The sequence below is a fragment of the Haliotis rubra genome, unplaced genomic scaffold (assembly GCF_003918875.1).
Source record: "Haliotis rubra isolate DU_JTF1 unplaced genomic scaffold, ASM391887v1 Scf11, whole genome shotgun sequence".
NCBI lineage: Eukaryota > Metazoa > Mollusca > Gastropoda > Lepetellida > Haliotidae > Haliotis > Haliotis rubra.
This window is the reverse complement of record NW_025765003.1, coordinates 4,177,667-4,195,312: the sequence shown is the minus strand read 5'-3', so window position 1 is coordinate 4,195,312 and position 17,646 is coordinate 4,177,667. Positions and strand designations below refer to the sequence as shown.

General features: G+C 40.6%; 1 protein-coding gene and 1 long non-coding RNA gene across 2 annotated transcripts; both read right to left on the bottom strand.

The window, feature by feature from the left end:
• On the bottom strand, positions 1-17,556 carry LOC124285095. Its single transcript, XR_006900728.1, has 3 exons — positions 17,547-17,556; positions 2,599-2,604; positions 1-61 (listed from the first exon to the last, which is right to left on the bottom strand). It is a non-coding gene; the product is annotated as an uncharacterized LOC124285095 (long non-coding RNA).
• On the bottom strand, positions 9,515-14,969 carry LOC124285081 (transmembrane protein 208-like). Its single transcript, XM_046721238.1, is given in 7 exon segments — positions 9,515-9,780; positions 11,113-11,197; positions 11,599-11,702; positions 12,856-12,888; positions 12,890-12,916; positions 13,727-13,822; positions 14,853-14,969. Coding segments are annotated over 7 exon segments (477 nt in total). The 5' UTR covers positions 14,859-14,969; the 3' UTR covers positions 9,515-9,654.
• Positions 17,557-17,646: the final 90 nt, after the last annotated feature.

Below are 17,646 nucleotides of genomic sequence, written 5' to 3'. Positions count from 1 at the left end.
AAACTTTTCCCCTTGTTTCGAAGCGTTTGAAGAAATATTCGCCAAAACGTCACCAAGAAAACTTGCAGAGCAAAATGTACCTGCAAATAAAAGAGGAAATCATGCCACGACTGAGTGCCGCCAATCGAAACATCGCTAAAGGCCGCCTTGAAGCATGGGATTCGCATTCTGCAGTTGCTATCAGGAATCGATTGCAGGAAGTGGGGATTCGACGAAGAAAGCCAGTTGTCACCCCTGTTTTGAGAGACTTCCATCGGCGCAATCGCTTGCGGTGGTGTAGAACTGGAGCCTTAGAACCTGGAGGCGAGTCTGGTTTAGTGATGGAGCACGATTTCTTCTTCACAGGCGAGATGGAAGACAGCGTGTTTACCGTCGGAGAAATAAACGTTTTGCCCCTAATTACATTGCAGGTCGCCGCTGGAGGAAGTGTCAGGGTGGTTCAGGGGAATTTGACAGCAAATGGGTACATCAACGTCACATGATTCCGATTATGGACCGACAGAGGGAGCTGTTCCTGCTTGACAACGCTACTTCACATGTAGCACGCGTCACGGTCCGCTACCGTGCCAATTCTAACGTCAGTGTCTTGCCATGGCCTTCTCGATCACCAGATCTATACCCGATAGAACACCTATGGGATGAACTCGACGTCAAACACGCCTCAGACACTTCAACAACTGGCCATCGCATAGGGGTGAGTGGGGGGCGACTTCGTCGACTTATCCAGTCAGTGCCGAGCAGTAATTGGTGACCATACAAAGTACTGACTTTGACGCCATCTTAAACAGGTAAGCTGTGCTGGCGAACTCTTTGTCTATGGACGTGTGAATTTTCACATCTTTACCATTGAAATTACACGAAACAATTGCTCTTAAAACAACGCAAAAATTCTTTTAAAACGGTTTTTGCGTTTCCTTTTTTGAAAAGTGTATTAAGCTACATATGGTGTGTTTAGGACACTTTTTTATGTGAATAATTCAGGGCTCCAGATAAGGGTCGTATCGGCGTATGTACGGATAAAAAATATGCAAGATACGGTAGGAAATAGTTTAGAAAGCGTAGCAGATATGCACCACAGCAATGGTGTAGAATCTTAGAATCATTTACAGACGTATTTATCTGAAAAAGTATTGTTCTATTGTTTATTGACCTGTTTACACAAGATTAGCAATGTTGTGGTGCATATATGAAACGAAACACAAGATTAGTGATACGCCATTAATTTCCATTCAGTACTCTAAATGTACTCTTAAGGTTTTCCAGTACTCCTGTATTGAATAAATAAGGAGTACGTACTCCTGATCATGGAAAAATATCAGGAGCCCTGATAATATAATAAACGAACAGTGAAATGTTTAGCAGAACTAACTAAGTTACGGTATCTACAACAACCTAAAGGAAAATAGTACTCCAACTGCGACAGTGTTGATATATGGACAGGCTTCGCGGATTTAAAATTTTCTTATTATGGACTATAATCTTGACAGGTGATAGACGCTATTCTCGCAGGGCTGCGCGAATCGACATCAATTCGGGAATCGAAAGAATGAGAATGAGTGAGTGAGTTTAGTTTTACGCCGCACTCAGCTATATTCCAGCTATATGGCGGCGGTCTGTAAATAATCGAGTCTGGACCAGACAATCCAGTGATCAACAGTATGAGTATCGATCTGCGCAATTGTGAACCGATGACATGTGTCAACCAAGCCAGCGAGCCTGACCATCCGATCCCGTTAGTCGCCTCTTACGACAAGCATGGGTTACTGGAGGTTCATTCTAACCCGGACCTTCACGGGTCGAATGAATGAGAACCAGGATATTATAACATATTATATACCATAAGAACCTGACTGACTGACTGCGTTTGGTTTTACGCCGCTTTTAGCAATATTCCAGCAACATAACGGCCATAAGAACCTGAAGCCAAACTGACGTTGTATGTTTGTTGTTTAACGCCGCACTCAGCGGTACGGCAACGGTCTGTAAATAATCGAACCTGGACCAGACAATCCAGTGATCAACAGCATGAACATCTGGGATGTGATGACATGTGTCAAACCAAGTCAGCGAGCCTGGCCCACCCGTTCCCGTTTATCACAAGCATGGATTCCTGAAGACCAATTCTGACTGAGGTGTGTTTTTGAATGGTTGAAATAGACTTTTCTGCCAACCCATTGCATGCAGCTCAGTTCTAATTGTCTCCTTACAGACAGCCACGGTTCCTCTATCAATCATATACAGCCTTAAGTTTTCTAAACTCCTTCGTTTGTTTTTAGAAACAAGAATACCAAGCCGCCTCCTGTCACCGACAGTCAACTTTCTGGGCCTACCTTCGCCTCCATGGTGCTCAATGCCATATTCATCTGCAATATTTTTCAAAACACGACAAACAGTGGACAAAGGGATGCCTGTTCTACTTGAAATCACTTTAGCTGATCCGATGTCCTTGTTATAATACTCTAAAATCAACTTCCTCTTCTCTAAATCATCCATACTGAGGATCACTGAAAATGTCGTCTGCTAGCGAGTAAACAAAGGGGGATAACTCTTCACAAACTAATGAAAAGGACTAACGGAGTTGTCTCTCTTGAATGAAACCAAGCACTTGATAGCTGGTCAAGGTTGTTTATACTAGAAATCCAATTAAACATATTCCTAAAATTCTCAATAATTTCTGTTCATACTATATATGAACAAAATGAAATATCGCAATTACAACTTTCAAAAAATATATTTTGTCCTAATATAAAGCAGTTACCTTGTATCTTGTATTAAAAGTATCCGCCAATTTCTATATGAACGATGTCACATATAGAAAGAAGGAGATATTCGTGCTGCTTTTGCTTTGAAGGACACTAGCTCGATGCCATGTGTCATTTAACAAATAAAGCTACTTAAGTCAGGCTAATAGTCGTCCCATCGGAGTCGTTTCACACAAAACCACGCACAACATGATAAAAGACAGTCAGTGTTGGCAAAACTGAGTACTGTCTGGTCACATTCAAATGTAACCAAGAAGGCAAAAACGTGGACAAAAATAGTCATACTGTATAGGTGTGGTGTTGTGTTTTTTATTATTATTAGTATGGACCTTTTTAATAACATTAGCTTGTATACAGTTGTAACCATGCTACTTTCAAAAGCCTGAAGATTCACACAAAAACATCAATGTGTTCCCCTTGTCAAGACCACAATGAGTGGGTGGTATCGCAAGGACATGAATGGACTTAAAAAACATCAACTCGGATTACCTAGTAGGGCTCTCACGAGTACTCGGGTACTCGGGGCCGAGTCGGGTAAAGCAGGACTCGAGTCCAATTGAATGGACTCGAGGACTCGCAGGGGAGATACCATAAACATCTCATGCGATCAAGATGGATGATCGTGAGAAAAAATCCAATGTCTGGACGCATTTTTTATCTTGATTTAGTGGCCAAAATACGAAATGCCGTCTTTGTGGCGTTTCCCTTCGTTACGCAAGCATTTGTCCTGTAAGCACCCACAATAAGCACTGTAGACAGAAAACCAGCTCAACAAGCAACGCTGGGGCAGTTTGGTAAGTTTGATAGCAAAAGTCGCAAGCCCGTTGACAGGAAATGGTATGAAGGTATTACGCAAGCAATGCTTATGCGCGTTAAGGATATGCGACCATTAAGTCTTGTTAAAGGGAGGGTTTCAGGGCTTTCTGTGAACCATTGAACCCAAATTACCAGGTCCCATGTACTGCGACAATTCACAACTACCTCATAAAGTCGTATGAAGATTGCAAGGAGAACAAAATATCAGTACCCAAAACAGTACCTGCCGTTGCCCTAACTACGGACGCGTGGACAAGCGTAACCACTCACGGCTGTATCACTGTCCCTGGCCACTAGACCTATGTTTGAACAACTTGTTTTCTACATAGATATTCAGTCGTTCTTATCCAGCGTATTTCAGTGTTACATATTCAACAATCAACACATACATACGCATTCAAAATAACATTCACACTTGGAGACCTATATCCTTAATAGTGAAAATTTTAATCACAATGAATACCATTGACGTGATCTCCGTTCAGCAGAGTTTCGGAAGAAGAAATACAGCGTAGTGTTACTCAATAAATGGTTAGTCTTTAGTTTGAAACCAAACCGTTTTCACTATAAGAAGTCTCAAATAAACATCAATCCTGTTTTACATATTCTTTAAGTTCCATAGTCGATCCATCTTTACAAGATACTAGTATCTAATGCAGCACCAATCAATGAATGCTTTATCTATGTATCTTCCAGCTTTGGAACGTGTTTTGCCGCATTTTAACCATGATTAAGGTTAATTGATTATGTGACTTATCGTCCAGGTGAATGTTTAAAATTTGCTAATGTCATAACTGCAACGACATGTTAATCTTGAAAGCGCAGTAAAACTTAAAACCAAAAGAAAAGAGAAGTAGATTGATTGGTTTCTTTTCCCTGACACATCCAATCATATTACAGCATTTACAGGCGTAATAAGGTATCACCGGCCCAGCTCATGAATATTAATCACATAATTGATCGCGTAGAACTGGGTCACAGTGACACTTACGTTGCCTTCACATTCTGTTTGCAAATTAAAAGGTAATAGATACTTCCATTGACATTGAATATCAATTGCTTTATTCAAGAACGTTTGGATTCACATATACATGTTGCATTATTCGTAGATTGGAAGTTGGAACAGCTACGTCTATGCTTGAATGTTGGTTTCAGATAAGCATCGAAATTGTCGGGTACTCGGGTCCGAGTCGGGTCTGACACCTCGAGTACTCGAGTCCCAAATTTTGGACTCGTGAGAGCCCTATTACCTAGTGTTTCAAAAGCTTGTGCATAATGATTGAAAACGATTTCTGTACGACACTAATCTTTTCTCAATTGAATTTGAAATGGTTTGTCCCATGTGAATAGCTCACAACTTGACATTTATGCCTACAAACCTATCACTACCTGCTATAACTACAAACCTCTTATCGAACGAACTTGTACACTATGTCAGAATAACATTGTTGGTGATGAATACCATGTACGTTAGAGTTTTGACTTCTTTAGCGAATGTAAAAAAAACCCTGCTGTCTCCATACTTGTTAAACCTTGCTACTCAAAGGGAAAACAAATCTATACCTAGAAAGTTAAAGTCACATGCAACCAAAAAATCAAACATAATTACAACACAATTATCACTTATTCGTGATATATGATATACATTGCTGGTTATGAAAAAGCATATAAACAAAATTATAAGCGTACAATCGCAAATCAAAACTGCAATATTTTGTACTTTCCAAGAAACGAAGCACCCGGGATACCGAACCCAGTCAGAGCGGGTGGGTGTGCACTCAAGTGTAACGGCTGGTTCATTTGCAGATGCCGTCACGGCTCATTGTGTGTGTATATATATAGAGATGTTGGGTTTTGTAAATACATGCTCATTTTTTGTGTATAACATTTTTCAATCAACAGACATCATAACATGTTATGTGTACAAGTATCACACCTGCCTGTCTGTGTAATTACATAATGTGACAGAAACCGAACTCGGGCCATAAATCAATGCGTTTTGTTTATGGTGTATAGCCTTAAGTTCAAATTGCATGTGGTCAGTGATCGAAGTTGTGTATTGAATATTGTCATTAGCAGACAGGCAGGCAGACACATAGGCGTCAATAAAACAGACATTGAGTTTTGTCTGTGACAACGACATATCTATATCACAGTTATAAATTCTGTCAACGCTAAATAATGACATTGCTTTTAAGTATCGAACTGAGAAAGTGACTCGGTAAGAAGAACGTGTGGTGAAATAAACAAATGAAATTATATAAACAGTTAAATCGGTAATCTACTGTAATAACATATGAAAAGCTCGCGCCTGTGAAATATCAACAAAACATTAGAAAAATAGCTCACACCAAAGCCTTCACCGAGTATTCACCGGACAACCCGCTTCCAAGCTGCGCGAACCTATTTCACTGCGCATGTTCTATGAGCGCAGCCCAGCTGTTGAAACCACTTCAATTCCCCCACGCGCTGGGGAAAATTAGTGAATCGTTTGAACTCCGATTTCGCGCGGATTTTTTCATCGCGTTATTTTTCAGTTTTATAAGCTGAATTTGCACTTTTGATGATTTGTTTCGGTTAGTCCATACCGAAAGGTATCAGAATCTGCAAAGTTGTGTTTTACGTTGCATGTGACCTTTAAGTAAACTTTGTTCTCTTCTAATGCAGAATTGTAAGTCCTCTGGATAAACAAGGGGAGGTGGGGTAGCCCAGTGGTAAAAGCGTTCGCTCATCACGCCGTAGACCAGGTTTGATTCCCTATATAGGTACAATGTGTGAAGAAATTTTCTGGTGTTCCCCGCCGTGATATTGCTAGAAACCTGAACTCACTCTCTATAGAAAAACAAATACTCATCTGTAACTTTTCCACTTTGTGTAGCTTTAATACATGCCTATTGTATATATAGCCAAATGTTCCGCCATAATGTATTTTAAAACATATTGTACATTGAAATTTACATGCCACGACATGTGGCCACAAAGTATTGAGGTGAGGTGAAATTGGGTTTAACGTCGTGCTTGAGAATATTTCGCTCATATGACGACGTGCATGCGTGTGTACGGGTGCTTGTACTAGCCCAGACTTAAGCTGGTTTTATAGTGCTAGCTCACTGAGATACCATGCCGCAGTGAAGCATGAATACCCCACTCAGACACATTATACTGACTTCGAGCCGACAAGTCCTTTTTGTACCCATTAATGCCGAGCGCCAAGCATGGACCAACAAGTATCATATTTTTAACGTCTTTTGGTATGACGCGGTCGGGGATCGAACCCGCGACCTTCCGCTCTCCCTGAAAGTATTGAAGTTCTGTTATGAAACACGTGGTTACTGCGACCATACAGAAAGACATGGCTATTGACATTTCAGTTCTCTTTTACGACGGTTGGTTGGTTTGTTCTTTTACGCCACACTCAGCAATATTCCAGCTATATGGAGGCGGTCTGTAAATAATCGAGTCTGGACCAGACAATCAAGTGATCAACAGCATGAGCATCGATCTGCGCAATTGGGAACCGATGACATGTGTCAACCAAGTCAGTGAGCTTGACCACCCGATCCCGTTAGTCGCCTCCAACGACAAGCATGGGTTACTGAAGACCAATTCTAACCCGGACCTTCACGGGTGGATCGCATTCGAGACCATGACTCCCGTTTATTTGGAAGTTTGAAATCAACCATGTTTGTTTTCAATATCACACAACCTGTGAGTCACCAGTGAATCTACAGGGTCATGCACGGTCGCGTCTTGATTGTATAGGACCGCAACGCGGCTCTGGGGTACCTTGAATCGTATTACGTGAGGGCACAAAAGCCTGACTGCAAGATAATTCGTAGATAAACTTGCTCTCATTGTCAGATGTTGTATTTGGTGTTATTTGGGGGATAATCTGTTCTTTTTAACGTGGTTGGTATCAATTCCCGTTTCCATCCATCCCCAGATTCATGGGCGGATCCAAGGGGTGCGGGAGGGTTCTCTCCCCCCCCCCTCAAAAATTCCTCGATCCGCCCATGAGTTTATTACGTCGTGTCCCGCTGCGATATGTCGCGACATCCGTCTCGCTGCAAACACAACCAGAGGGAAGCTGCAGCGTGAGCTAGGGTTTCAGTAGTTACCTCCCTTGAATGTGTAACCGCCTGCACGTGAACCAACTCATTATACAGCAATACTGATGTACGAATATAGTCCCCACAGTAATAAGGAGCATGTCCAAATTGTCCATTAATACATGTAAAGGAAAAGGCGCAATGAGACTCTTTGGAATCTCAGAACCCATCAACCTATTGGCTTTAAGTATGTTTATCACGGCACCAGTCTCATTCTGATCTTAATGCTGAAAAAGTGTCTGCAGTTTTCTTTTTTTTGCATATAAGAATCATTTTCCAAACTTTTGCTCTGACACTGGAGCTGTGACTGAAGTCTGTCTCACAGTCCCTGAGCTAGTGGTGGTCCTATTAATTGAAATAATCGAAGATTGGTCGCAATGACAAAACGACCAAGCAATCGATCATGTTTTCTCATAATCGAACACAAACAATTTTGGAACACTTGTTTGCAATAACAATATTTTTCAAAAGGTTGTTTTTGTCTCTACATTGCATAAGCACTACAAGCTCGTTCCAAGTCATGATTAAATTTATCTTAACAACTCCAGGAAATGTATGTTCCTAACACACTAGTCATCCTTTAAAGATGTGAAATTTGCAAATGCATTTTGTGCAAATTGCGGAAAAAACTGAGGGAACTACAGTTTTTTTCTTTATTAATTGTGCATTAACAAACATAACCAGAAAATTTTGATAAATGACGCTAACCAATTATTTTCGATGATTGATCGGTTGTAAAGAACCAATCATCAATTATGAGATTTACACCAATTTCCAACACTACCCTGAACTGCATTATTTTCCCTACTGCCTAGCCCACCCTGCAGTGCTAAAGCCCTAAATAAAGAAGGTCTAGATTTCCACAGGTTCAGGTACTGAATCTTCCATCTCATCTCTTGTTTCTATCAAAATCATGTATAATCAGAAACAAAGCTTTATTCTATTGTGGCTAGCAGTATGTTGATGGCCTGTAAATAATCATTCTGGACCAGATAATTCAGGGGTTGACACAATGACATTAATTAGTTTGCAAGCACAATATCCAGATGCTGCCAAGCTGCCAGTGTAAGCTGAACCTTCAGGAAGAAACAAATTCACTACTCCTTTAGGTCTACAGTGAGTGAGTGGGTGAGGAGTTTAGTTTTAAGCTGCTTTTAGCAATATTCCATCAATATCATGGCAGGGTGCTACCAGAAATGGGCTTCACACATTGCACCCATGTGGGGAATTGAACCTGGGCCTTCGACATGACAAGCGAACGCATTAACCGCTAATCTACCCCACCTCAGCATTCGAAATAATCGCGACCGAGGCCCAGCGCGGGTTGTTATTGTATCGGCCGGCAGTTTCAAATATTTGCAGGCCCTTGTGGCCTTCAGTAAATTTTCTGTCAATGTATTTTTTTTCAGCTGGAATCTTTCCCATTTTGTTTTTTTTAATTAACGTTCGGGAATCATCCATGATCCATCATATTACGAAACTTTCAGTTTCACTTTCTGGTATTTTAGCGCTTTTGACGCTGGAATGTCAACACCAGTCTTTAACAAATAAATACTTCTTTCAGCGCCATAGGCTTCGCTATTTGAAACGGTGTAGTCTATTTTGTTTTGATTGGTTTGATTTTGACAAAATGGGCCTGCAGATTTCATTCAGGGCCTGTAGATTTTAAGGCCTTCAGGCGGCAGCAGGCCCTAATGGCCAACTGCCAAATTAAAGTATTGTGAACACTGCCCCACCTCCCCATTATCTACAGTGAATCCACGCAACACGGATATAGGGATGGACATCTTTACACCACACTTTACAAAAGAGTTTGTCAACATTCGCTCATTTAAAATCATTTATTCATAACATTTCATTAAGATGCAAACTGATAATCGGACAATGTACAGGGGCGGCTTGTGAATCATGAGTGGTAGAACATGTGACAAGGGAATGGTATAAATACAATTATGCTAGCATCATCATCAATGGTGTCTCTTCATTTTCCTCTCCATCTTTTTCTGTTTCTTCTCATCAACTTCTGGAGGGGCCTCAAAAAACCAGGGAGACAAAATATTTACCCACAACATGTAGAATGCTCGTCCTGGAGCCTGGAATAGATAACGGAAACATTCAAGCATGGAACACAAAGCAGGGTTAGAGGTTAGATGAAATGGTTTTAAGGTCATATTTTTTTTGTTCATCCATTACATACCTTAGGTATTATCTGGAGCCCTGAACATGCATGGATAGGTGTGTGGCAATTTGTTTTTTCATTTGTTGTTTAATACAGCACTCAGCAATATTCCAGCTATATGGTGGTGACCTGTAAATAATCGAGTCTATACCAGACAACATGAGCATTCATCTACGCAATTGGGACACAATGACATGAGTCAACAAAGTCAGTGAGCCTGACTGCCTGATCCCGTTAATCGCCTCTACTTCATGCATGGGTTGCTGAAACCAATTCTGACCTGGATCTTCACAGGTAGTGTGGCAACTTGTACAAGTCCAGACAAATGATGGTTTTACAGTGATAGATCACATGGATACCATGCCACAGTTTAACACAGATACCCTGCAGGCACAGTTGACAGACTCCAAGCTGACCTGTCCTTGCTTAACCTTGTGTGAGGCAAGGTAACAACAAGTAGCATCTTAGAGTGTTCTGGCATAAAGCAACCGCCTCCGTGGCTTAGTGGTTAGAGCGTCCGTCCGGAGAGCGGAAGGCCGCGGGTTTGATCCCCGACCGCATCATACCAAAATACGTTAAAATATGGTACTTGTTGGTCCCTGCCTGGCTCTCGGCATTAATGGGTACAACAAGGACTTGTCGGCTCGGAGTCAGTATAATGTGTCTGAGTGGGGTATTCATGCTTCACTGCGGTATGGTATCTCATTGGGCTAGCACTAGAAAACCAGCTTACGTCTGGGCTAGTACAAGCAGCCGCACATACACTTACACACGCATGCACATCTTCATATGAGCGAAATATTCTCAAGCACGACGCAAAACCCAATTTCACCTCACCTCTGGCATAGAGCAGCTGGCTACTGAACCACTGACCTCCTCTCCAGGACGATAATTGAGTGAGTGAGTTTAGTTTTACGCCGTTTTTACTTTTAGCAATATTCCAGCCATATCAGGGCAGGGGACACCAGAAATAGGCCTCAGACATTGTACACATGTTGGGAATTGAACCAGGGTCTTCAGCATGAGGAGCGAACGCTTCAACCACTAGGCTACCCCACCGTCCCACAAGCATGATTAGAGACGGGGTGTGACAACCATACACTGTAGTTTTTAAGTTCAGTGGTGATAGTGTAAGAAGGTCCTCATGTCATATTCAAAACAATTCTAATTCTTATTTGGAACATCTACCAAAAATGTTCCACAAATATGTGTTGTACAAACATTTGAACACTAAGACAACACTTACCAGCAACCAAAAAATCCAGAAATAGTTTGATATAAGAGACATTGTCTGTACTATAGCGGTTAGAATCAACAGGTCCTTAGAATGCCTGAAACAGAATCATGAGAATAGTTGTATAATAAACAGACCGTGACATACAGAAACGACTTTTACTTTACAGAAACATAAGCAACAGCTTGTTGTGTCCTCAATTGTACATATAAGTGTAGTGAGATATTAAAGTAGATGAGGTGATCGACCTGTCACTTCTTTATTGAGAATGTCTAACTACAAAGGGAGGTAATCCCAACAAGATCAGATAAAGCGCATACCGTTACACAGCCTACAAAAAACAAAAGCAATCAGTGAACAAATATTCCTGTCAGAATTCTTATGGTAACATTTTTTGCATACTGTGTTTAGGTACAGGTGAGTTTCATAATTGTGAGTGGGTGCAACTGAGCTCAAACAATATTGTGAGCAGGTAAATTCCGACCAGAAGCTACATACTCTGCCATGCCTGACTCCATGTTGAGATCCAGATTACGGGAAGCTATTGACCCCATAAACTGGTAACTTGCAAAGTGAACACCAAGTGCCAGTACAAACATCACCTGTCAAACAAAACACATCATCAAAAGACCTCAAGACTCTCATGTAAATATATATGCTTTAGGCATCAGCTAATAGCAATCACTAATCAGTGGACAGGACATTTTGCACTGATTGCAATGGAGACATACTGCAATATGACATTTATCAGGTTTTACCAATACCACCCTTTTTATAAATTCATTATTAAACATTTATCAGCATCTTTTGATTGACAATCAATCACTGTCACAGAACATTGACTAATGTGAAGTTGTGCTGTTGACATGCAGCTTGGTTGACAATTACAACCACAGTTGCACTGATCAGGTTGTTTCAAAATGTGCTATTACCAGTAGAGGACATTACCTGTACAAGTGACTACCTGATTCACTCATTCGCATGTGTCATTCATTCGCATTTGTCATTCATAACATTGTATTGATATCACCATATGGCATCTGACTTAAATCAGAAACATATAATTACCATGATAACATTTACAAGTTGCTAAAAGTGGACTGAAATCTTCATAGTTACTTTTGGTTTGGTAACTTTTTAACCGATACTCCTCTTGTGACGGAATAGGGAAATCGACTTACCATGATTATCATGCTTACAAATGGAAGGATATTAATGTTGTCAAGCTAACCTGGTACAGTGTTTAGACACTAAAGACGCCAAATAACAGTGGATATGGAATAATAGTTTGCTGTCAAATGAGAAGTAAATACATGCTAATGGATGTGTGAATCATTTGGAAACATGTAAAACATACTAGACAAAACATGACACTGAATTTGGCTTATAAAAATTAGGCTAAAACATCTAAATCATAAATGTATCTTGTGTGACCGAGTGAGATGGGTTTAATGCTGTTTTTTTCAGTTGTATGACAGCTGAATCTGGCAGGAAAGCCCAAACTGATGGAGCCAGGAGCTTTACATCCTTGGTGGCACCCATTGGTATTCTGATGAAAAATTTAAAATCATCATCTGGGTGAACCAGAATTGCAGCCATGCCCCAAACAACCTATTCATTATTCATGTGTTAGGTCGGTGTCATGCTCATGTCCACAAGTCACTGTGATGCCACTTTAAAAATAATGGTAAAGTCTCAGAACACCTTAGGTATTAGACCATTTCACTGATTATCATGATTATTGACATGACTTACGATTGATCCTGTTGTAAACTGGTCCCAGAAAAAACAGAAACTGGACAAGGACATAAAATACCTGAAAAATATGATAAATATGAATATATAAAGTAAACATTTAAAAGTCACAAACAATAACATTATCTGATAATATATCAATATGTATCATGATGTATACATTATCAGCACATAGGGTGTGAACAAGAAGCTAGTTCAATGGCCTTCCTACATTATTTTGATTGTGACTGTATCCACTCCCTAAACTCTAGGTATCTATGGCGTTGCTGTGATAAATGTATTCTTTTCATGCTACATATTATTTACCTTACTTTCAGAATACATTAGACTGTACACAGACAAAGTGTACTTTCACATTATATAAATATTACAGAAACAGATCATGCATACACTAAAATTTACTATATTTAACTTTGAAAGGCATGAATCAATAGTAATACTAATAGTCTGCTTATATGGCGCTCATATCCAGGCACATTGCCTGCTCACGGCGCTACGTACATTACTATCCCCAGTCATAGGACACTATCGTACTTTCCGATACCTTTTCAACTCCCTGGGGATCATACAGCCATTCTGCCTGTTAGAAGCTTAATGAACTAAACACTTTCGCATTGCCAGCACATCCTCCACGGGTACCCATTTTATTGCTGGGTGAACTGAGACAATGTGGATCTAAGTATCTTGTCCAAGGATACTATGCAAATGTGCCCACCTCGGGACCAAAACCTAGGTGCCTCCACCGTGGATCAAACCCGGACCTTCAGCATGATAGGCAGATGCCTTACCACTGCACTATTGCGCTCACACGCAGAAAACTTGAACCCATAAAATCACCCGTTTCTTGAAAATGATAAAGTGGAACACTTACATTTACACCTCCAATTATCATAAGATAAAACTTCAGTGATGTTTTATTTTCCTCATCAATTTGCTTCTGTCCTTTTGTCCCTTGTTTTCCTTTGGGCTGAAATGAAATCATTCTATGTAACATACTTGAACTACACTCTGACAATTCTATCATCTAAGCATCTAACAATAAGTAACACGTCTACTACTGATGTTAAAATCTGGTCATTTGTTAATTGGAATATTGTACATGAAACATCCCCAATGGCTGCAATACACACTCGCTAAAACCCTGGTTAAACATACAAATGTTTGACAGGCATTTAGAAGTTGGTAGGGTAATACAAGTTACAACACACTTGAATGTGCAACTTCTATATTATTTACACACTATTTAACTTAATCCCCTCACCAATCTGTTGTAATAACAACTCTGTGGCTTCATGTACATACTATATATACCTCTGTAACTATTCACTGTCATTCACCAGATGAAGGGGCAAGTATTAGCCCAGAAACGTCGTGTGTAAATAATAAAGAACTTGCACATCAATATCAAGTGTGTTGTATTAAACATACAAAGATTTCTTTCTTAGTGACACTTTTTACTTTTAGAAGTGGCAAGAGTCAGATAAGGACAAACTTTATGGATGAACAACTTCTTTATTCAGATGATGCGACGTTTCGATACAGATTCTTGTATCATTGTCATACCTGCTTGTCATTCGGTTGTGACATGGCCATGTTGACACTACAGTGTATGCAAGTTGCAACCATCCTCCATTTGAACATTATGATTATCCAGTGTATACAATATCAGGAAATGGTAGTATTTTCCATGCTGCTCCCCAGCAAAGCAACCTTTCTAAATCTAAAACTGGATATAAAATAGTTCATAAAGCGTAAGCGAAATGCCAAAAGAAGCTAAAGACTGGGAGCGACAAGGTATCGACGATACATTTCATCTCATAACATATTGTCCACATCTTAATCGTTTTCAATTTCACTGCCAGAGGTCTCGCTCAGTGGAGCAGCTCACTTTCATGGAGGTGTTTGATCTAATGAGTGTGTTGCATTGCCTCGGCAAGAACATCACACAGTATAATATAAAACCCAAACGACTGAATGACAAGAAATACATGACTTACCGGCATCTTGAAGCCAGTCACAGATGTTCCGTTGCGTGACAATATTCCCGGAAGTAATGTAGAGACCTCTACTTCCGGAATGGGAACTCAAGAATGATAACTCCAGTCAAGAAGTTGTCCCGGAATGAAACAAGTTATCGCGAGGATTACAAGACTCTAGCTCCAGCCCTAACTACGCAAACGATGGAATCAGTTTAGATATGTACAAACGCTTTGGGGGATTACCAGTCGAATGCTTAACAAACCGAGTCCACATGCTTTCCTATTGATGCACTTTGATTTGAGTATATTATAAATTATCCATACATTCTGTATGTTCCGCCCAAGACTTAACAGCAAAACACTAACTGGTGTTTTATTCATATATTGTCGTGAGTTTATATATTTTCGGAAGTCAGTGTTTTCTATCGTTACATCGGGGTGTGTTGCGCGTGTAAATACTCGGATAGTGGGCTGTTTTGAAGATGACGTTGTCTTTTAGAATTATCTGTTCTGTTAAAAAAATCTGTTTTGTTCCGAAAACACTTATCCTTCCGTTTAAAGGGGTTTTCCGTTGTTATTTTCGATTTTATCGCATGAACAATTGTAAAACGTGCCACCAACATATTATTTTGCTGGAATCCGCCGTCTCAAAATGTATGACATACGAAAACGCATGCTCCAACGATAACGTTATTTATATAACTTTATATAACCTCCTCGTTATACAGCTAAAGCAGTCCGAGCGTTTATCACCCACTTGTATTTGTCTCTCCCTCGATCACTCATCAAAACGACACGTGAGATACATTGCTAGAATTATTTCCTTTATCTACTTTAGTCAGTGTGAGCGAGTTCAGATTTACGCTGCATTGAAGAATCCTTAGTCTGTATCACACCGGGCCAGTTTGATGTTGGAGTAACGCCCGAGGTCGGGCAAGCATAGGCGGATCCAGAAAGTGTGTGTGTATGGGGTGTGGGGTGGGGTGGTGGGTGTTTTACAGGGGTGCGCACCCCCGCTTTTGTCCTGAAAGTTTATTAAATGACCATTGAAACTCGGGTGAAAATGAAGTGTGCACCCTCCCTTTTCTCAATAGTGTGCACCCCCCATTTCTCTAAAAGCTGTATCCGCCCCTGGCAAGTCTTAGACGTTGACATGTTTGGTGAAATCCACGAGCACGGGTATGGTGCTGACAAGTGTAAGTCTAATCAGAGCGAACGGGGATTCGAACCCGGGACCATAGGCTTAAGGCACGTCTAAAGGGCACAACTCTGCACAGCGAAATGCGACGCCTCACATGTATATTCATAGACCCTACACCAACCGTTGACCAATTCTGCTGGGTGTGTTATATCGCATGGCACTTCTGAACGCAGTTGTTCCCCACAATATCCATATGTTTGACGTTGTGTGGTTCACACTTTAAGTTATAATTTCGATGTCATTGGATGAAATGTTTGACAAGCAAATGCACACATCCACTTATTTGTGTCGATCAAGCGATTAATTAGTTCGCTCGTCTTCCCGAAGGCACAGGTTCGAGTCGGAACATGGTCACAATGTATGAAGACAAGGTCTGCAATCCGAATTATTCCTCGAATCTTGCTGAAGATCTGGAAAAATACTGAAAAATATTCCGTGACTCTCATTTTGTTTTTGTATCTAACGAGACCCAGACTCCACTGTGAAATGTTGATGAGTATACAGTGTTAAATACACCAACGGGGACGGTAGGGTAGTCTAGTATTTAAGCGTTTGCTCGTCACGCCGAAAATCCGGGTTCGATTCGCCCTGATTCACAATCCCTGAACCACATTATTTTCCCTACTGCCAAGCCTCTCTGAAGTGCTAAAGCCCTAAATAAAGCAAGTCTAGATTTCCTCAGGTTCAGGGTATGTTAACATCTGCAAGAAAACTAACTCACTTTGGGGGTCGGGTTACAAAGTAAACATATCTAACTAGCATGGCTGGCCGGACCAACATCCTCACCTCTAATTGGTAATGACCTCGGCACATGTAGCCCCAATGCAGATGTTCTAATCTCTCGTCTCCCTAGGGCTCCTTTTCAATTTAAATGGGCTTGTTTGTTACTATCAAAATTATGTATATTCAGAGACTAAGACTCATGGTCTCCCTAGGGCTCCTTTTCAATTTAAATGACTGACTGACTGAGTTTAGTTTTACGCCGCTTTTAGCAATATTCCAGCAATATCACGGCGGGGGACACCAGCAATGGGCTTAACACATTGTGCCCATGTGGGTATTCGAACCCGGGTCTTCGGCGAGACGAGCCAACGCTTTAACCACTAGGCTACCCCACCGCCCCCAATTTAAATGAGAGAGAGAGAGACGTCCGTCCATAATCATTTTGTTTCCAGAGCATAACTAAAAAACCGTTAAATATGTTTTTGGAAAAAAAATTGGTATATGTATCAAGCAGAACCTAAAGTGGTGCCTTTTGCTATTTGCAGATTTGTGTCATTTTTAATTTTCTTGGTTTCTATGGAAACGTTTCGGACTTAGTCTCAAAAGCGAGGGTGACCTTCGTTTCCGGAGCACAACTCGAAAACCGTTCAATATCTTCCTACAAGACTTGGTAGATAAAATCAAACAGAAGCTAAAGTGGTGCCTTTTGCTATTTGCTAATACAGAGTAATTCATGCATTTTCAAATATATGGATACAGATGTACATTTGGTGTGGGAGATCTGCTACAAACATGCATGTTTCTTTTCAAGTAAATGGCTAAACCTTTGATTAAGTTTACATCTGTGCAAGACATGAGTTGAACAAACTTTTGCTGTGTTGGATAGTG